This window comes from Lagopus muta, chromosome 4 (assembly GCF_023343835.1).
Source record: "Lagopus muta isolate bLagMut1 chromosome 4, bLagMut1 primary, whole genome shotgun sequence".
Taxonomy (NCBI): Eukaryota; Metazoa; Chordata; class Aves; order Galliformes; family Phasianidae; genus Lagopus; species Lagopus muta.
The window spans coordinates 10,069,458-10,090,270 of NC_064436.1; the positions used below are offsets into that span (position 1 = coordinate 10,069,458).

The 20,813-nt window shown below is 49.3% G+C and overlaps 2 protein-coding genes across 2 annotated transcripts in view; one reads left to right on the forward strand and one right to left on the reverse strand.

Annotated features, from left to right (window-relative positions):
• The window catches only part of MAML3 (mastermind like transcriptional coactivator 3), a 221,964-nt gene that overhangs the window by 14,526 nt on the left and 186,625 nt on the right, over positions 1-20,813 (reverse strand). Inside the window, exons 3-6 of the mRNA XM_048943286.1 lie at positions 17,926-18,168; positions 15,832-15,919; positions 8,640-12,475; positions 7,361-8,537 (exon numbers count right to left, since the gene is read on the reverse strand). Coding sequence (XP_048799243.1) covers positions 11,484-12,475; positions 15,832-15,919; positions 17,926-18,168 — 1,323 coding nt within the window. The 3' untranslated portion in view covers positions 7,361-8,537; positions 8,640-11,483. The remainder of the gene's footprint in view (positions 1-7,360; positions 8,538-8,639; positions 12,476-15,831; positions 15,920-17,925; positions 18,169-20,813) is intronic.
• MGST2 (microsomal glutathione S-transferase 2) lies at positions 393-7,157 on the forward strand. Its single transcript, XM_048943299.1, has 5 exons — positions 393-524; positions 1,929-2,028; positions 2,878-2,948; positions 4,152-4,233; positions 6,878-7,157. Exons 1-5 carry the CDS (start codon positions 467-469, stop codon positions 7,008-7,010), a joined length of 444 nt encoding a protein of 147 aa, XP_048799256.1. The 5' UTR covers positions 393-466; the 3' UTR covers positions 7,011-7,157.

A 20,813-nucleotide genomic window follows, 5' to 3' on the forward strand; every position in this document is an offset into this window, starting at 1 on the left:
AAATCAAGCACAAGGCCAGGACAAAGCCAGTTCTCCTCCCCACCTGCTGCACCTGCTGCTTTCTTTAGAGCAGCACTACCAGCGACGGACGCAGACCCCGCTGCCACAGGCCCCGTGCAAACGGCGAACAAAAAGTCTTCACCCCCAAAGAGATTACAGCTTGAAGGCTAAGACATAAAAGAACAGCTGAATGCACAGAGGCAGGCAGGGCTGGTTTTGTTCTCTCTGTGTTTTCACACAGGCAAAGGCAGGCAGAGCTGGCTGACTGCATTTGAACTTTTCGGGAGCAAAAAAACCAGCTGTAACTTCGCACTCGTTTCAGAAAGGCAGACATTTTTCTTCCCAAGGCAGCCCTTTGTCGCAATACTGGAAAACCCTGCAGTTCCCCCACCCATCGAGTTCCTTATTGCTCTCTGGAGCTCCCTGCCCCACTCGCGCACTGCACACGCTGGGAGCTGCCGGGAACATGGCTGGTGACTTAGCTCTGCTCGCTGTCGTGTCTCTGCTTTCTGCCCTCCAGCAAGGTAGTTCCCCAGGGGCTGCAGGGCTGGGGCTCGGGGAGGTTTCCTCCTGTTCTGCAGCACTGGAAATTATTCTAGAACAAACTGGCTGCCCTGTAACTTTAACTTCTTGTGACTGATCAGACTTCTCTTGGAAGAGCACTGTTTGCCCACTGTGCAGCAGCCTGGGAGGGAGTTGGCACGGTGGGACAGGCTACTTTTCCTTCTAGGACAAACGCATTTCTTTTCAATTCTGTTTGGTTTGCGGGCTCTCTGGAATCATGCTATTGTGAAAGCTTGCAACTATCTGTGAAGTTACCTAACAGCCATGCCGTGTTTTGGTTTCGATTCTTATTTATGCAGCTATGCAACTGAAAACCTCAAAAAGGGAGAGTTGCTTTGTCAGATCGAGTACATCAATACCGGACTGAAAGCACTGCTTCCTGAAATAGACAGACACGTGCTTCAGTATCTGAAAGGAAAGAGGAAAGTGAACCTTTATACCAGGCAGCAATAATAGGGATATTCTGCAGCATGTCCCCCTCACATGTCCCCCTCAGTGCATTTCTCTAAGATATGCAAAATACCTTAAATATCTAAAATATGCACTTCACGGCTGCTGGCACACCGCAGAGAACCAAGGAGGTGGGCAGGTCTGTGACATCCCTGTGGGTCTGTTGGTGACTGTGGGAGCATTTTTAGTGCTTGTAATGATTTGCTTTGAGATACGCTGTAGTTGTGCTTGACACAGGAGTGTGAAGGGTTAAAGCCAAACCAAATCACAGTAACCAGAAGCCTCGTGCCTTTGGAAAACTCCACAGATTGTTCAGACCTTGAAAGAGGGAAGAGGAAATACATACGTTCTTCCTTGTGGTGGTTAACCCGTATTAGCTAAACCCAGTTAAAATCACCAGCGGGTCAGGATAACTCCAGCCCAAGCTGAGCTGTTCATTCGATGTAAAACATGGCAGCTCGGTTTACTCCCAACACGCGCTGCAGTACAGGTGAACCAACACAGATGAACTGCTGTGAGTCCAGCTGAGCGCCGTGTTGCCTGACCTCAACGTGGTGGTAGGGCTGAGGTAGGGCTGCGGCAGCACCGCTGCTGTAGGCCTGGGCTGTGCAGGTCTAGGACTCAGCTATTCGGTTCCTAAATAGTGTCAGTGAATACAGAAAGGGCAAAAATACATTTCTGAAACAGCGGTTTTGCAATTTGCTCCCCTTTCTCAAGAATAAGCCACACTTGAAGGCATGACCTGAACTTCTGTAGGGAAAAAAACAGTTTTAGCTAGTAGCCATCTGATTAAAAAAGCCAAAGAACAATGATTGCTTTAAAAAAAAAAATAAAATGTGTTAGAGACTCAACTGAACCGTTCTTCTTAAATGAGGAGAACCGTGCAATCCACAAGCCCTTATTTTTGCTTACAGGTCATTTTGCTCAGCTGGTGGGAAAATCAAGAATGAAGCACAAGGTCTCGCCCCCGGCTGTCACTGGAGCTCCAGAATTTGAAAGAACATTTCGTGCACAGTAAGTCCTGACACCACGGAGACGGTGGCAATGAATAACAATTCAATCCAGAAGAGAAGCGAAAACATTACCTTCAGATATTACATTTGTAATTGCATCCTCTGCTCAGAAAAAAAATGAAAAAAGAATGAAGAGAATGCTTTTCAAATGGTGAGGCTATTATTTTATGACAATGGGGTACATTCAGCTAATTAAAAAGTCCCCATTTGAATTCTGATGAAGATGGGCCATCAGATCTCCCAATCCTCAGCAAAGGCTCAGAACTGGTTGGCTGCACCTTACAGAATTCAGCGTGCTGGCATGAAAATTGACGATGCTGACGAAGACATTAAGGTCCTAATCGTAAGAAAATCCATAGCGTGCTGCCTGTGCATGGTTGCACTTTGTAAAGGCACTTGGCCCCAGTGGAGCAACCTAGACTGCCTGCATGTGGCTCTGTGCCTCCTCCTGCAGTCCTAAAGGATCTAGCTGAAGTCCTGCTGACCCACAAAATGCGCTCACTGAGCAGGCAGATAAGCAGTCAACACCATATCTTCGTGCTTGAACTCCTGCCTGCTCCTGCTGTACTGCTCCCTTGAGTTAAGATATTGGTTAAGCACTTCCTTGTAGGTGGGATACAAAACCTTAAATACGAGGAGACATTTGAAATCGATTGTATTTATACTGAGATTACAAGAAGGGAATGTTTAAGAGCACCCAAGGCTGGCTTGAGCATGCTCCCGCTGAATTTAAGAGCATTAACTTTGGTGGGAACAAAGTGAGGCCAAAGCTGATTCTCCTTAAAAAAATCTCTCTCACCCACGGTCCTTTCCCTTTCCAGAATAACTTCATGTCAAATTTATCCCACAGACAAAACTGTGCAGAGTTTTACCCTGTATTCCAGACTCTCCTCTGGATCGCAGGATGGTTTTGCAATCAAGGTAAGGAGTTCATGCTACCTATTGGACTGCAAAGACGTAAAAATCAGCTTTAATGGGAGGTAGAATTATGCAGACCTCCTTTTGCCTTCCCTTCCTTGCGTTGCCTTACCCTAGCCTTCCTGAAGGAAGGCTCGATGGCACTGCAGTGAAGTGCCATGACAAAACAGTCATGGCTTTTCACACAGCCCCACCAGCTTTCGCTTTTCTTGCAAATCACAGAGCTGCGACATGGCACATTCCTCATTCACAAACCCACTGAGGATTTTCCGGGCCAATCGTTCAGAAAAGGCAACTCCCAGATGTTTCCCACTAACAATTACGTGCACGTTGTAGGGCAGTTCTCACAGGACATCAAACACAGCTATGGTCCCTTGTTCATTCGGGGACATGGCGCTAAGCACCGAAGAGCAGTCAGCTCACAACATCTCCAGCCACACATGGTTACTGTCCCTCAGGTATGTGGGTAGACTTGTTAAAATCTGTTGTGTTTCTCACATACTTACGCAGGCTGGCATTTTGGCATTAAAAAAGAAAAAACAAAAACCAAAAACCAAAAAACAAACATTTCATTTTGGGGCTCCCTTACAGACAGATTCCCATCTCCATTAACTGAGATAAATCCGGAGCAGCTCCACTGCTGCTGGATGTGAGATGGTACATGTGCTCCTAAGCAGATACTTGAGTCAGGGAAGATGCATGCTGTCATATATAAGAGGAGAACTACTTTAACTCCACTTTAAGTCACTTCTACAGCAACTCCCACAGGCGTGTATGCAGGAATTAATCCAGAGCAGAGGAAAAGCTGTCCTCCCTAATATTTGTGTGGTTGGAAAGGACACCAAATTCACTGGCACTGCTTAGTGCTGGGCAACGCAAGTGGCCGCACAGCCTGCTCCATCCATCAGAATTATCTTCATGCTTTTCCCACAGGGAGATCAGAAAGTTGACGTGCACTACAGCTTTCTCTCCTGTCCTTGGATAAAAGCTGCTATATAAATGCAAAGCAGGTTACTAACAACATAAATAAGATTCTCTTTCCTAAAACAAACATTCCCCTTGAACACAAACTGCCGTAATGATACCAAGTGACAGCTGGGTCAAGCCGAAGTGCTGCAGCCCACTGCCCAGATCCTGGGACAGCCCCCAGATAACTAAAACGACTGTCAGCAACTGTCCTCACTTTTCCCATTACTTGTTTCTTAGAACTAGCCTCCTTGCTGGGCCTGCTGTACATGTACGCTCGCCACAAGTACTTCCACGGCTATGCGGAGTCTGCATCAAAAAGGTAAGGAGCTGCGTGCAGGTTACAGACCCCAGCTGTAGCCTGAGCTGGGCTGGGAGCCGAGGCCTGGCAGCGAGATGTCACTGCAATTGAGTGCAAGGTGAACAGCGTGCCAGCAAGAGAGCTGAAGCAAAGGTCCTAGGGAAAGGAGGGCTGGCTGTGACAGGGGAGCCTTGGGGTAAGGTGTGCAGGCGCTGCAGGTGATGGGAGGAAAGGTTTGACGCCCACCTCACAGGGGCCTGCTTTGTGCCGAGCAGACGGGCAACCGCACTCAGAGGGCCGAAGGCAGAAGCAGCTCTGCAGCTTCTTGTGAAGGAGGCAAGGCACACACAGCACCGGCTTGTCTGCTGCTTCATTTTTCCTCAGCTTATCACAACAAGAACCTTTACCCATACAAAGTGCACTTGCAGAAGCAAACGCATCTGTCCTTGTAGGCTGATAAACTTTGACCAAATAGATAAGAGGCACAGCTTCAGATAAGTGTATGTTAATGAATGTAAATGCATTGCATGTAGCGACATGAATCCTGCTACAACAAACACACGCATCAGCAGAACACCCCTCTGGTGTGCAGGCACACTCCAACACGCCGCTTCTCGTTTTGCTGAAGGCACAGCACTGCCTGCTGTTTCCTGACCCAGGGCTCCCACTAAGAGATGCAGTGGCCCAAACGATACAGAGAGCACTGACCGGAAGACTGGTGACTGTTAAGGAAGTCTAGGGAGCAGAGCCTTCGAAACAAATGAACAAGGAGAGCACAGCACACTTTCATTCAACAAACTAAAGAAAAAACAAAAAACAAAAGCAAATCTTTCCCATGCTTTACTTCAGCACTCTGGGCTTAAAAAATCACCCTTACAAGGACACCCAAGGATAGCAGCTTGCTTCATTATCAGACAGAGCCTTATCCCCTCGTGCACCTGAAACTGAGGAGGTCTTACACTCACCGTTTTTAAACCCTTGTTTTGCACACCCCATATGGGGAGGCTGTATGTATCAAGCCTCTAGTCACCAGTGAGGTTCTCAGGCTCCACAGCCAGCTGCTGAATACTCAACCATTGCACTTCTGTAGGCATGGGCAATAATGGACTATAAACCCAAGTCCAGCAAGCTCCTCAGATATCTTTCCAGTGCTTACGCTACGGCCTGTCCTCACTCGCTCTGCCTGCAGAAATCAATCCTGCAGCAACTCCCAGTATCTGCCTACCTGAGCAGAGTCCGCTCCAAGGCAGCTAAGAGCAAAGAAGAGTGCATGCTGTTATTGTGTGCCAGCCACACGCTGCGCTTCAGGGCTGAAGAGCTCTCCAAGCACTCCCTGAGATTTCTACTCTAAAATCACAGAATGGCTCAGGTTGGGAGGGATCTCAAGGAACGTGCGTGGGTCTGGCAAAGGTCAGGTCAGGACCCTGAACTTCGGGAGAGCAAAATTCAGGCTGCTTAAGGAACTGTTGTATGAGATCTGGGAAGCTGTCCTTAGAGACAAAGGAGTGAAAGAAAGCTGGCTGCTCTTTAAAGATGCCTTTCTGAGAGTGCAAAACCTCTCCATCCCCCAGAATAAGACAGCAGTCAGGGGAGGCAGGAAGCCCACATGGCTTGGCAGGGACCTGCTGTAAGAAACCGTACCAGCTGTGGAAACAAGGGCATGTCAACTGGGGAAAATACAGGGATGCTGTCTGGACCTGCAGAGAGGGATTAGGAAAGCCACGGTGCGGATGAAACTGAAGCTGGTGAGAGACGTTAAAAACAGCAAAAAAGGGATTCTATAGATATGTTGGCCAGATCAGGCAGGCGAAAGGGAGCTTATCTCCTTTGGTAAATGAGAAAGGAGAACTGGCTATGACAGATACGGAGAAAGCTGAGGTACTCAATGAGGGGTGTTGGAACTTGATGATCCTTGGGGTCCCTTCCATCCCAGGCCATTCTGTGATTCTATGACCTCAAAGCCCATCCAGCTTCAAACCCCTTCCATGGGCAGGGCTGCCACCCCCAAATCAGGCTGCCCAGGATGCCATCCAACTCAGCCTTCAGCATCTCCAGATATGGGGCACACCCAGCTTCTCTGGGCAGCCTGTTTCAGCACCTCACCATCCCCACATGCCAGCCATACACTAGATGGAGTCTCATAAGGGCAGAGAAGAGAGGGAAATTCACCTCCCTTGATGTGCTGTCCATGCTTAATAACATTATTTTTGAAAAAATTATTCTGATCTTCTCCCAGCACGAATGAGTGCCCTGATAGGTGAGCTTTAGGAATATATTGTTCCTTTTCAGTCCCCTAACACTGGACTCCCTTCAAGTCAAAGTAATAACCAAAAGCAGACCTCCCACCTCAGCAGAGAGTATCTGACAAAGATGCCTCCTTGGGATGAAGTAGTTCATATCAGAAAAAGTTCTCAACTTCACAAAAGTATCAAGGAACACTGGGGGAAGTATGTTCCTCTAGAGAGGCCATTAGGAATCACTTTCCTCCCTAGCACACGTTACATGCGGGAACGGTTCTACTGCCGAAACACCCGAGGTGTTGTTCCCACAGTGATCCTTTCCACCGAGCACGGCTCCTCTTCACTGAGGTAGACAGGCAGCTGGTTTCACTGCAAACATACCATGTACAGCTCGTAACAGCTTTTTTTCTGCTTTCTACTTCTAGGTTAACGGGGTTTTTTTTGAGTCTGATAGTTCTGGCTTGCTTGGCAATCCTTGGTGCAGCTGGGATCGTTAACAGCTTTACGGACGAATACCTGGGCTTCAACATTGGGAAGAAGTTACATAAATTGTTCTGAGTACTTTAAAACAAAATAAAACCCCCAAGTAAATAAAACCCACAAGCTCTCCCTGGACACCAAGATGATGATAAGCTGTATGTAAATAAGGGATCAGAATTCTGCATTAGCATTCCACTGCAACATTAAACGTTGTGCTTTTTCTGAGCTGTTTACACTTGCTCCTTTCCCTGTGCTCCTGAAAAGAATTTGCTAAGACAGAATGGTGCATCACACTGGTGTTCTCTATTTACACGGTCTGTCTGCCTATGCAGTATTGCAAACTCAAAACAAATTGCAAAAAAACAAAACCCATTAATTCACCAAGTAACTCGGCTCCAACTGACACTGCAAGCAACAGCCCGCCTTACCCAGCATCCTCTGGCTTTGTCGATGCCTCAGAAGCCTTCCTTCACTCTTCTTCACTCCCAGCAGCAGCAGCCATCCTGCACGACGGGCCGCTCTAATGCTCTGGAACTACAGAGAAGTGAAGACCATGACTGACTGTTTTGGTAGATCGTGGTAATTCAAAGGACTTTGGCAATGCTGGATGCATTCATGCTAGAGCCAGCAGGCAGAAGTCCTCTCTGCTGTGCCTGGTGCACAGTTCGGCCAAACTGCATGTTGATAGCTCTGCTCAGTCAAGTCTACATAATGAACACGTACTGTCTTCCTAGAAGTCCACTCGGGTTGGCAACCTGAGTACTAGCGAGCATTGGCTTGGGTTCATCGGCACCTTTCACACAAAAAAGGGGGACGCAGTGCATGTGCAGAAGTTTGTCCCTCCCAGATGCTGTAACGTGACTTAAAGGCATGCCTTAGTGGCTGCAAGTGGTGACAGGGGATGGGGCAGTTGAAATAATAAAATGAAATGTGTACACGGGGGTGGGACTTGAGGGCAATAGCAGCTGCTGAGCTCAAAGTACAGATCACGGGGGTGAGCAGGCGAGAGCTGGCACAGTTGTAGAAAAGGCAATTCTCTGGCACGTGGTTCCAGGGAAAAAGCAGAACAGAGACAACAGCCACAGAAGTCACTGGGAATTCTTCCACAGCTTCCCTCTGACAGGCAAAAGGACAGCAAATCTACCTGCCAGTCATGCCTTGAGGCAGTCGTGGGCAGCAAGAAAAAGAAGGCAGGTGTCTCAATCACACATCAGGCTTGAAACATGTAATAGAGGAGACCCAAAGGCTACTAGTAATGTTCATGTAGGTCCTTGCTTCTGAAATTATTCTGCACTAAGCTTACCTGTTGAAATGCACTGGCATGCTTATGGATAGCTACCCCTTCCCCATCTACCCCAGGGGAAGGAAGAGGCAACACAAGGACAGATACATGTGCCAAAAAAGGTGGATGTAAGGCTGCCAAGTGCCATATAGTAGCACAAGCTGTAATAGTGTGGGATACACGCGGCCTCAGCTGCTCAGAGCTGCATTTACCATAGCACCGGACTGACATGAGGAGAAGAGGGCAACTCACCTTAAGGTCTGTACTTGGACCAAGCCACATCGGCAGCTCAAACACACAGGGCTTCTGTAAGCTGCACTCCCCTGGGGGGGGGAACAGGAGAGAGACGTGCCAAGCCTTGAAAGCTGCACAACATGCTTGTCTTACACAGGTCACGTAAATACAACAAGCCCGTATGCACTTACCAAAGGGTTTCTGACCACAAAACCTCACAGTGGAGCAGCAGGTTGGGGAGCTGCTGTGAACACGCCTTTCCCTCGCTTCCCCAACTCATCTTTCTACCTCCTACATCCAACCCCACGTCTCTCTCCTTCCCTCCCATTTCACCTCTCCAGAGCACAGCTGCAGCACTCCAACACCTTTCACCCCATGTCCTCCCCAAAAGCACTTCCTTCCTGCACGCAGCGGTCACTGAGACCGAGAGATGCTGCCTCTGGCGGTGGCATAATGAAGGACCAGCTCACCTGTAGCAACCGCTCCAGTACAGAGTACAAGAAACCTTGTCTCACAACACCTGGAAGTAAGGAGAGCCTTCCTTGCTCTTATGAAAGGGACAGAAGGGCCTCAATAGCACACAGCTGAGCTGCCAGCCCCCAGCAGCTCACTGCACTCACCTGTGCTTGCTGCCTGCCTGGTAACCGACATCTGGGGCAGCGTCACGGGAGCGCCGCAGGAGCAGAGGGCTGAGAGGTGATCTCACAGACCAGCCTTGCATAGGACTCAGATAACCATCTTTTATTTTATTCGTTTGCTTGGTGGTTTTTTTTTTTTTTCTTTTCTTTTTTTCTTTAAAAGTGGTATGTTAACATCAGCTTTTTTCTACATTTTCAGAGCTCTGTACAGGTCTTAAAAGGAAATAAGCAATGCTTAATGTACAAAGTAAAAACAGAAAACTAGAAAAATCTGAATAAAATGGAGCAAGTTGCCATCAGGGATACAGTACAAATTAGTAATCAGACATCATCTGAAGTGCAATACCACTGCAGTAAGGATGAGTTAAGGAATGAAATAAAAATACTCTATTTTAAACAAACAGTATATATATATATTTTTATATGTATATATTTTACAGATAGTAGACCCAGTGATATCTGTAGAATTGTAAAAACATATTTACAAATAACTTTTTTTTTTTTTTTTTTAATATTACATATACATCAGCACCATAGTAAGGAGGAAAAAAAAAAACCAACCAAAAAACCTCAAATCTATTAAAATCTACGTCTAGTACTTGGTCCCAGTACGGAGTATTTGGAGGAAGCTTTGCAAAGACAACAGCTCGCTGCTGGCCACCGTCCACACGCAGAGCTGCTCTTCCCAGTGGCCCGCCTGTGCCCCCACGCTGCTCCCTTGCCCCTGTCCCTCAGGGTGCTGCCACTGTGGGCTGTCCCTTCCCTCACGCTCGTCCCCACAAGAGTCGTCTGCCCGCGGCGTGGCTGTGAGCTGAGAACTTTGGCTGCTGCTCTCGCTCTCTGCACTGAGGCCTGACCCGGCTCCTGCTGCAGCAGCGGACAGACAAACCTCTGCCACCTTTGCCAGCGACCGGAATAAGACCTCGTGCTGTGCTTCAGAATGGGGTAAGCGTGACCCACCCCAGTGGGCAGCTCTCAGCTGAGGAGGTGGCAGGTTTTGGAGGGCAGCTCTCCTTGGCTCGGGCCCCGGCTGCATCAGGCAATCAGAATGGCCAGCGTCTCTGTGGAAGACGGATCACCCCTTCACTGCAGTGCTCTCGGCACCGGTCCACACAGTGGAAATAGACAGCGGAGACGGTGATACGTCACTGTTACCTAAAAGCATATTTAGGCAGACTCGATGTTTTTGATGCCTAAATCCGCTATTTTAGCCATTCATTCATGCTCTTCACTGTAGTCCTTCCTTGGCTCCCATTTTTCAAATACTGCAGTGAATGTTATTCCAGCAAACAAAGGAGGTTAGACCACCGCTTGCTTAAAACAGAAGACCAGGTGGCACTAAATGTCAGGTTGAGAGCCCATGCACGCCAACCTGCTAAGCCAGCGTTTTGCAATATGAGAGGAGGAACTCGTTCCTGCTTGCCAGACCCTCCCCGCACATCTTCTCCTTCCTGCCTTCTGATCCCCTTCCTGCCCCTTTGTGAAGAAAAGCGCAGTGACTTCAGTTTCTTTTACACTGACAGATGGGAGGGGGACGTATGAAAACATACCGGGGAGGGAGGAGAGACAGGGACCTCCTCAGGACTTTCGCTGGTGTCCCCTGGTGCCTTGAAGCCTCTAGCATCTCTCTCAGCTCTGTTCTGCAACCTGGGCACGCAAAGTGCTCTGACAGGGAAGCACTACTGCAAGTCCCTTGGGGACTAAATAGCTCCTTACACAACCCGCTCTCTAAAGCCATCTCCAGCAGTGGTCCAGTAACCAAACTGTCCTCACTGTGCAACCACGTTCACGTTCTGTTACACTCCTACTGGATTTTTATCACTCTGCGGTGAAAATGGTGACCCCTCTGTGACTGTTTAGGTTTGTCACATGTACGCCCCTCGCAGCAGTCCAGAGCCTGGCCATGGTTCGCTGAGGCCTGCCGACACCAAGGCTGGTTGTGCGTGGTCATCGGTGGGCTTCTTCGGGCTTCCATCTGCTACCCTGAAAGCCGCAGCCTTCTCAGTTACGTGAGGTGGGACACATCGGGGCTAGCCCATACTGCTGTGCAAGGAAACCTCATTTCAGCAGAGAAAGACCACCCCGTTCCCTTTCAGAGGCATCAGCTGGCTTTTCCAGTTTCCCCATCCTGCCCTGCACCCACGCAGCAGGTGCTGCCACGCAGTGGAGACTGCCTGTGGAAGTCTTGTGATACCAATGTCTCAGCATCACCCGAACCTTCCCAAGTTGGCTACAGATCAGCTCGATTTGCACGATTAAATACAAAAGAAAACAAACGGAAGAACCCAAACCAATTCAAACAAAAAACCCCAACGATCCGAGGATGGGGAGCACATCCAACCCTCTCTTTGATTTCTTCAAACGGAACAACCCAAACTCCAGACTATACAAGCCCATTCACTGGGGGTTTCCGAACAACTCATCGAGTTCTTGTATCCACTCATCCCCTGGTCCGCTCTTGACGATGGAGTCCACGAGGTCTGCGCCCTCTGCTAAACTGGAGAACGAGCCCCCAGCTCCTTCGTTACTGTAGCTGTAAGATATGTCCTGAGTGGGATTCCTCTCATAGGCCTGGCCTTGGCTGCTCGGAGCAAAGCTACCACCTGGCATCTGCTGCGCGGAAGGCTGGCTAAAACCAGACATGGTGGGGACCCCCTGGCTTATTGCAGGCATCACCATCGGCCTGGCCTGGCTGGTTCCCTGCTGCCCGGGCAGCGGCTGCAGCAACTGTCTCCCCATTGCCGGGTTCAGGGCTCTCACTGTTCCGCTCGTGTCCACAACTGTCTGGTTAAGTCCCTGTGGGAAATGCTGCTTGGGCAGCCGAGGCTGCCCAGACTGCATTGGATACGCTGTGCCGTTATTGAAAGGCCCAATTTCGCCGCTAGTCCTTCCGGGTATACCTTGTAAGCCTCGCTGCTGCCAGTTCTGCGTTCCCTGAGGGACGGTTCCCATCAGGCTCTGAAGCCGTGGTGCTTGCGGCCTGGGTAAGACCTGGCCCACTGCTCCTTTCATCTGCTGTTGATGCTGGGGAAGAGCAGAGTTTACCAGCATGTTCTGACCAAAACTGCTGACCATTCCCACCACTTGTCCAGAGGCAGTCTGCCTCGTTCCCTGGCCTGCGTTATGTGCCATGTTCATGCTGCTTTGGTTTGGGTGCTGCAACATTTGGCTCATCCCTGTGCTCATGCTGTACATTCCCGGCTGGCTGGAGGAGGCGTTGCTGTAAGGAGCCATGCCCAGGTCTGACTGGCCCACCGTGGTGGGCAGCGTGCTCGGGTTCTGGGAGGGACCCATTGCCATCATGCTCGCGCTCTGGGCCATCATTCGGGACGTCCTCATGCTCTGGAGCGCTGCTTGGTTTCTTGCAGCTGCTATATCCTGGGGAGAACCTGTGCCAGAAAGGGAGCAAGGTGAGAAAAAACACGATCCTGTAAATCTTACACAAATCAACATGTCTGTGCTGACAAGAGAATCTGTAGGAGCCTCCTGCACGACAGCGGGATTTCAGTTTGCTGTGCTTTTCCCGTGAATAAATTACTGTTTCACATGAAGGCTGGCAGAAAACTAGAAGGTTACCTGTCCTTGGGAGACGTACTTGCAGCCTAATGGTAGCCGCATCTCTGAGGTGATGCGTTCTGCACACTGCTGCGACTGCAGCCTTGGCACTGCCCTGCCAAATCCCCACTTTTCAGAGCTGAGAGGCAGCACAGCTGAGTGCTGCCCCAACCAGGAATCACTGATCGAGTTACATATTGCATTTGTGAAGTGGGACACCGCTCCGCAGAGCGCTGTCGATACAGGCCAGCAGCTTCATTTCCCATCAGGCCTGAAGCAAGGCTGGCAAGGTGAAAAGGCCAACGGGTTACTCACTAAGTAATTTTCAATTATGACAGCCTGGGGATTTGTACCCAAAGGGATCTGTGGCTTTGGATTTCTGAAGAATTGTGGCAGTGTGATTCCTTCCTCGTGTGACGTGCCATTACAGCCACGGTTACTTCCCTGCTAACGAGCTGCTCATGCTGCACAGCCGCTGGGGCAGCGGGGCTAACACAGGCCTATCTTTCCGTTACTTTGCTGTGGCCAACAAGTAGTTATTTCTGCACTGACCTAGGAGGAAAAGCCTTCTTTCAAAAGTAAAATCTTTTTTTTTGATTGCGTGCCATTTTCCACAGGCCTGGGGATGATGCATGCCCCGCTCTGTGCAATAGTTGCTCCCTCAGACTTGTGAAAGCTGCACAGCACTGTGATCAGAAGTACTTAACCTTCTTCAGATACACCTGGTTCAGCTTCTACCAAGCAGACGAGAATGCTTCCACTGGCCTTCAATTGAAACCAAAAGCTGAACTTGAGTTATCTGCTTGAAGCTCCCTTTTAAATATCTCCACTGTCTTTCAGAAGTAAGCCTTGAAAATGGAAATGTCAGACTCAGAAGACCAATCAATGTTTTAATAGCTCAGGAGGCATAAATGAATGGATTTTCTTTACCATTGTTACTGATTAAGTCTATGGAAAGAAGAAAAATTGTTTTTTTGTGGACATTTAAAGCAAGGAAAGTGTATTAGTGAATCAATATGATAAGCACATTTTAGTCCACCTTAGGCCGGTGATGGGAAACCAGAAAATCCTAACCTTGTTAAATTCCACACCGTGGCAGAGAACTGGACCGCGCTCGTGTCCCTTTGAGGGGTGGGGGAGCTATTGATTTTTGGGAAGCCAATATGCTGCTGTATTTACTATCTTTATTTAAAAACAATTACCGGAGCTCTGATTGTGCCACGGGTTCGCTGTGGTTTTGAGTCAATACCGCACCGAACGAAATAAAATCCTCGGCAGGCAGAGCTCCGGGAGCAAGATGCTCACAATTACTCCAGCTCAAATATCACTAAATGCGAGAAAAAAAGTTGCTCTAAGAGTCATAAATTGTACAACAAAATCAGGATGCTCTTAAATCAGCCCCTACCTGGTGTCTCTCGGCGGCAGACAACGTCCCTAAATGTCTGTGGAGACCAGAGAATGGTAGGCCCTGCTATTTCTGTTGGCCACATTCCCATGAGAAATGGCAATGAACAACTGAAGTGTCGCTCCCATAGCGACACACACGATGCAGCGGATGCCTGCATCTCTTTTTCCCTGCAGCCAGACAAGCTTCAGGAGGATGCTTGTAGCTGAGCTCTCCAACATATACATAAACGGAGCATCCAGTAGCCTGAAGAGAGTCCATCTGGACCTTACTTGCAGAGGGCAAATGTACCAGCAGCTTTTACTTCATCCATGCTACCAATTAAACTGTTTTTTTCAATGACTGGCACTCGGGTCCCCTTGAGGTTTTTTTTAAAATGTAGGTCATCTCCTTCCTCCACGGTTGCGAGATACCTCTTCTTACAGCCATTCCAGCCATTGCTGGACAGCAATGCTAAAAACCTGTAGTGCACCTCTTGCCATCTATGAACTGCAAACAGGAGCTGCAAACTTCCAAAGGAGTCAGCAGAACTGAGCGGCTCACTCCCTGCCTCTGGGAGCTGCTGCGCCTGGCGGGAGAGGCAGGGCTTCAGGCAAGCAGCAGTTAAAGGGGAGATGCAGCAGATTTGAAGATTTTGGGCCACCTTCTGGTCTCTGTCCCACATAACCCACTGCACTGGATTACAGTATTGTGACTAAACAGAAAAAAAAAAAAAAGTGTAATATTTATATTTAAATTGGCTCATTTATGAAAATGAATTCCTCGCTCTGTCACATTAGCCTAAACTCTCTTTTGCATTTCTTTTAAATTATACATACGAAGGCAAGGTTTCAAAAAAGCACTGACACAGAAAAGACTTTACATATGCTTCTCAAATAATGCGTGAGAGTGCACACATACATTTTGATTTTGCAAACAAGTTATCGGGAAAGAATTCACTTCGTATAGAATTAATGCTGCCAAAATCAAGAATTGGAAGGCAATTAGAAAGAGCCACACTGCTGTCTGTCAGCAGAAGCTTTGGCTGTCTGCTCGCTTCCTGAGTACCAGAACTGCAGTGTGCTCGCCTGCCTTGTTTCTGTTGCAGTTTTGTGACAGTATGGTGGATATGCAACACAAGGACATGCTGGTTCTATGTATATTCAGAATCCACAGCTAGTGAAGGCATTCGAGCTGATGAACTGCACTAAAAAAGCTCAGAATGAACCTTTTTCCTAAACCAAGTACCCTCATATTCCCCAATCATTAGTGAGCACACCGAAATAATCCCTGTTTTGTGAGCTCATTGCAGAAATCTCCATTTTCACCTCTGATATTTCACTATACTTCTCACACCTGACTCCTGTCAGACACTACTGCTGGTCCTGCTCCAGATGAAGATGACCTCTGTGAAATTCCCTGCTCATCAAATTAAACAAAGTAGGACATGAAGAAGAGTAAAACCAGGATACAGTGAGAGATGCTGGCTGGAAAAAAAAAGAACTGTGAGAGTGAAGGCAAACATGATGAATCCACTGAACCCAGGAAGCAAGCAGGCAAAACACATGTCAAATACAAAATACAGCTTTGGCTGAGTGAAACAAAAGGAAATCAGAAACATGACCGAACATTCCAAGCTGGGCATTCCCCTTTAGTGAAGTCTGTGGTACGTGCAAGTGTACAACAGCCCACCTTCCTATTCTGCCACATTGCTTAGCTCCTTGCATTCACAAAATGCAGATTTTCATACGCCTGCTCCGGAGGCGTATTTTGTCTCCACAACAGGAAAAAGAATGTGACTTTTACCTTGGAACTGATTGACCTGTGGCACTGGATATGGGCTCCGCTGTTGCTGCAGATGCTGCCGAGGCAAATGTGACTGCTGCTGCAACTGCTGAAAATGAATGAGGGAAAGAAAGCAGAAGTGAAAAAGATGATTAATTAATTAGTGAGCTGGAAAGAGGCTGGTGACAAAAGTGCTGCAGCAGAACTGCAGCGTTCCTTATCTAGCAAGCTGTTTTGGAGAGACAAGTAGAGACATTTGAAGAATCCTCCTGAGAGTACTTGGGCTACTCAACACACAGACTCCTTCTGCTTCAGAAAGGAGTAAGCACTGAGGCTAACATCACCTCTCCTTACTTACAAGCACTTCATCTTGACCTCTAAGCAGCAAACTGAACTGTCCTCGGGCTGGATGGGAAGGGGGAGATCTGAGATACCTCTTCTCACCCAGCTCTGAGTGCTGCTGTATGCGCACACCCTTTCCCTCCCCCAGCTCTGACAAGACCTATATATATACACAGGAATACATATATTATAATATATGTGTATATAAATGCATATATTTAACCATATATATAATTAATATATATATTCCTATATGTATAGTCCTTGTGCAAGACTGCAGCCCACCTCTGCACATCCAAAGTGCCCAGCTGCAAGGGACAATGCCTCCTAATCTGAGCCCTGTGTCCCAAGACTATTGCCTAGCCAGACCAGAAACAGCTACTAAGGCACATTTCCTCTTCCTCATGCTATCCAGGGAGCTGGCCATTGCAAAATGCCCCCGTCCCTTAGTCCAGCCCATGCTGGTCCTCTGTGCTTTTTTTTTCTGTGAATACTCAGGCATCCAAAACAGAATCAAGGGTTGATTATAAAAACAGAGAGCATGTCTATCAGAGCTTTCAAGGCCCTGGATAGACTTGACTGAGCAGTTACTACAGTGACACTTCTCGTTGCTTCATCTGCACCGGTACAGATGCTTCATCACAAACCAGGGCTGAGGAACAAAGGAAAGAGAATGGCAAAGACAGAAAGGAAGCAAATACTAATCCTGATGTTTATAAATGCACATTACGTATGATAAAAAAGATCAAGGGAACTTTATTAGGCACAAAGCACTCACAAGCTAGGAGCTTACGGGCTGTGCCTTTTAGCTGTGCCTTCAGCATCCAAGTCAGGGACTGGCTCTTGGGTTTATACAAGTGAATTGGCCTGGTCCACGCAGAGGGAATACTACTGTGTCACTGCTCTGCACTTGTTCCCTCTGAAACCATTCATGCATCTTTATAGGATCACAGAATCACAGAATGGTTTGGGTTAGAAGGGCCCTTTAAGATCATCTAGTTCCAATCCCCCTGCTACAGGCAGGGACACCTCCTTCTAGACCAGGTTGCTTATAGCCTCATTCAGCCTGACCTTGAACACCTCCAGGGAGGGGGCATCCACAGCCTCACTGGGCAACCTGTTCCAGTGTCTCATCACTCTAAAAGAAAGACTTTCTTCCTAGCGTCTAGTCTAAATTTACCCTCTTCCATCAGTAACCATCAGTACTTCTGTGGTTATACGGCATGCACAAGTTCTAACTCAAAGTGGCACCCAGGTCTTAAACTGTATTTCCCCTAGCAAGAGAGACACTGCTGAGCTTAGACTCACCTATCAGAACATTTTCTAGGTGAAGCAGGGGACTGCAAGTTTAACTGAGGTGCGAGCTTGCAGTAACTGAACAGTGTGACATTCTGCTGGCTTTTCTGCTGGGTTTCCCTTAAATTGCATCTGAATTAAACACGCATAAGACAAGACCATTTAGACCAGGTAACGTAATGTCTGTACTGCAAAAGTGTAGAGCTATGGGAATTGGTGTCAGGCTTGAATGTCACAGCTTCACACTGCCACTGCTGGGGTTGTGCCACTGCTCCCCCACTTCAGCCCGCAGTTCCCAACCTCTCCCTGAGGCTAGCATGACTGCTTGCAGTGTTTGTGTGATAAAACAGAGTAAAGAACTGATCTGGGAGATCAGAGAGAAAACTGCTGAAGGTGAAAGGAAGGGCTGTGCTGCACTGTCTGTAGTACTTTCCTTCTCACACCAGCTGCACAACCTGAGACAAACAGACACCGTACCTGCTCTGCTAAGATCTGCTGCTGTTGCTGCCTCTGCTCTCTTAGGAACTGCTGCTTCTGCTGCTCTATCACGTGCAGCTGGGCTCTCTGCTCGATCAGCATCTGCTTCATGATGGCCGCTTGCGGCTGGTTGCCCAGGAAGGCCCCCCCTGAGCTCGTGCCTGTGACCACGCTGCTGGCTCCTGGTGGGACAGAGGGCTGCATAGGTGCTGTGCTCCGGGACAGTCCCACCTGGTGCTGCTCCTGTGTGGAGAGAGGGAGAAGGGCTCGTTACTGAGGGTGCTGTGTGTGTAGGGAAGCTATGGCTCATTAACACTGAGCGCCGGGTCTGTGGGCGAGGGCTGGAGCTTGGAGAAAGTGGGGAAACTGGGCAAATGCTGGTGTCTTGTGGCCTCAGTGTCTGCTGCAGGGACACGGGCAGGTTTCTCGCACCAGAACCTGGAGCTCCAGGCCCCCTCTGATAAGGCAGGAGCACTTCACGACTCATCAGTGGTAAGAAAAGAAAACGGGGTGTGAGGTTTATTTGCGCTCAAGATAAGCAATCTCTGAGCAATGGGCTCAGGAGCCAGCGTTTGAGGCACACAGAGAAGAACACCGTGAGCCAGCAGCCCTCATTTCCACTGTACTGCACCAGAATCTCAGGATTTAACCACATCACACGTTTATCCGAGACTCCGTCCCACCAGGACAAAGAGCTTGTAGCTGGAAGGATGCGGGCCACGTGATGCCACAGAAACCTATTCCTAACATCACCCCGCTCTCCCCCGCCATCAGACCCCATCTCCTCCGCACCTCCCCGCGGTGCTGCTGGGAGCGGCGAGTTGCCAGCAGGGGCCGCTGCCCGCCCGCTGCCACGGCTCGGCTCGGCTCGGCGCGGCTGAGCGCCGAGCGCCGAGGCCAGGCCAGGAGCGCTGCCATGGCCCGCACTCCCGTACCCAGGAGCTGCGAGCTGCCAGCAGCAGAGGTGGAGGGTTCCTCTTACCACGTAATGCCGTGGTGTGGGGCGAACTTGCTGGCAGGGAAAAGCAAACTACTCTTCAGCCAGGAAACAAGAAGAAATCCAATTTGCTCACATCTCCACTTTACACAGAGCGTCCCTGAAGGGCTCTCTGCTGAAAGGCAGCTTCTCAGCGTTGAGCTTCTGTCTCTGTTGAACTCGTGCCCCGGTTTGACAGTTCCCCGCTGCTCCCTGCTCCCCGCTCCCTTCTCACACAGCACCTCACCGCCTGCTCCAACATCTCCTAGCTCAGGGACATGAGGTAAGGGCTCCATCCTGCCCCCTGCCCTCCCCTCGCCCCACTGAAGTCATCGAGCTGAAGATTGCATAACTGATGCACAGAGCTATCTTGTGTTACACTGGGAGACGGGCCAACCGCTTCCATTTATAGACAACAGCAATGCCACGCTGCCAAAGAACCTTTGCTGCAGCTACAACAAGGGAAAGGCGGAAAGGAAAACCAGGAGCCAGAAGGCTCGCTGTGCTGTAACATCAGCAGGAGCTGCCCCGAGCCCTTGGGGCCGCAGCCCGCTTCAACACAGTCTCACAGCAGAGCGACCATCCCGGCTCTCACACACACAGAGGGCGCAGTGCCCCACGGCAGCAGCGTGCAGAGGGGCTCAGGGCTGTATTGCCTTACGCTGCTCCTTGGATTTAGGGCTGCAGAAGGCAGAGAGCTCTGCAAGACACCCCTGCAGCTGACAGCCCGCACAGCAGCTGGAGGAAATGTGAAGATTAGCACCAAGGTGTTACTTCCAGGGCTGTGTGTTCGGCCATTTCTAGGCGCAGAACTTTGCCTATTTGTAATGAAAACTTCCTGCTTCCAGCTTTAATAACAGATTTAAAGCCAGGCCTTTTTCATCAAGCCAGAACACCACTCTCCCCCCCCCCCTTTCCATCTTTTTTGGCCAAAGCTCTTCTCAAAACAGTGATGAAAGGCCCCGCTGACATCACCAGGAGCAGCGCAGGGCTGTGTATCCTGAAGCAGGAGCAGGGCAGCAGGGCCCCGCCAGCTCTTCCACACGAGCACCTCTGCAGTGGGTGCTGCTGCACCAAGCGTGCCCACTTCCCAGATCATCCATCCTGACCCTGCTCTTTGCTCTCCTCTCTGGCAACTGGCACCCGCTGCCTTGCTACCCTCCAAACACCCCCACCAGTCCCAGGGAAGCGATGCCTGTTGGCCCCTTCCTGCAGTATGACTCAGAGTGTGACTCAGGCTGCCGTGACTCCAGATGGATTTTTGGGGATGCACAGCAGCGAGGGGACAGCCCCGCTCCTTCCCCCGGGCCTGTGTCACTTGTGCGCCTGTGTGTGGGGGTGCCCTGCATGGCAGTACATATATAAGCACAAGGGTGGACTTCTGTGGGGACCCAGCTGCCTTGTCAGTGCCTGAGAGGGAGCTGCCCGCTGCTGGCAATTGGTCCTTGGTTAAGCACAAATCCCGTGTTCTTCAAATGTACTTCTGGGGATCAGCTGGAGCGATGGATCCTTCTCAGGAGTTTGGGGTGATGCGTGTGTATGTACGGTTATGCGCATTTAACATCAGTGGAATTGAAAGCAATGTCAAAGTGAAGCAGTGGATGGAACCTGAGCTTGCTGTGCATTCTGCAGAATGTGAACTAATGCAATCCTTCAATGCGCAAGCAGCAACAGAGCAAACAGAAGCCAGGAGGTGGCTTATCCCGCGTACTGCATTAGAGGAACGACACTAGAAAGATGTGTGCAATCAGATGTCTACATTTTCAAGTCAGAGCACAAAAAGAAGAAACAAAAATGATTTGAGACAGAAAGTGCCTTCCAGTGAAGGACTTCAAGGGCTCAATCATTCAGCTTACCACAAAGAAAACAGAGATGCTTTGACCACGGCATGTAAAAACACCTTCACGAGGGA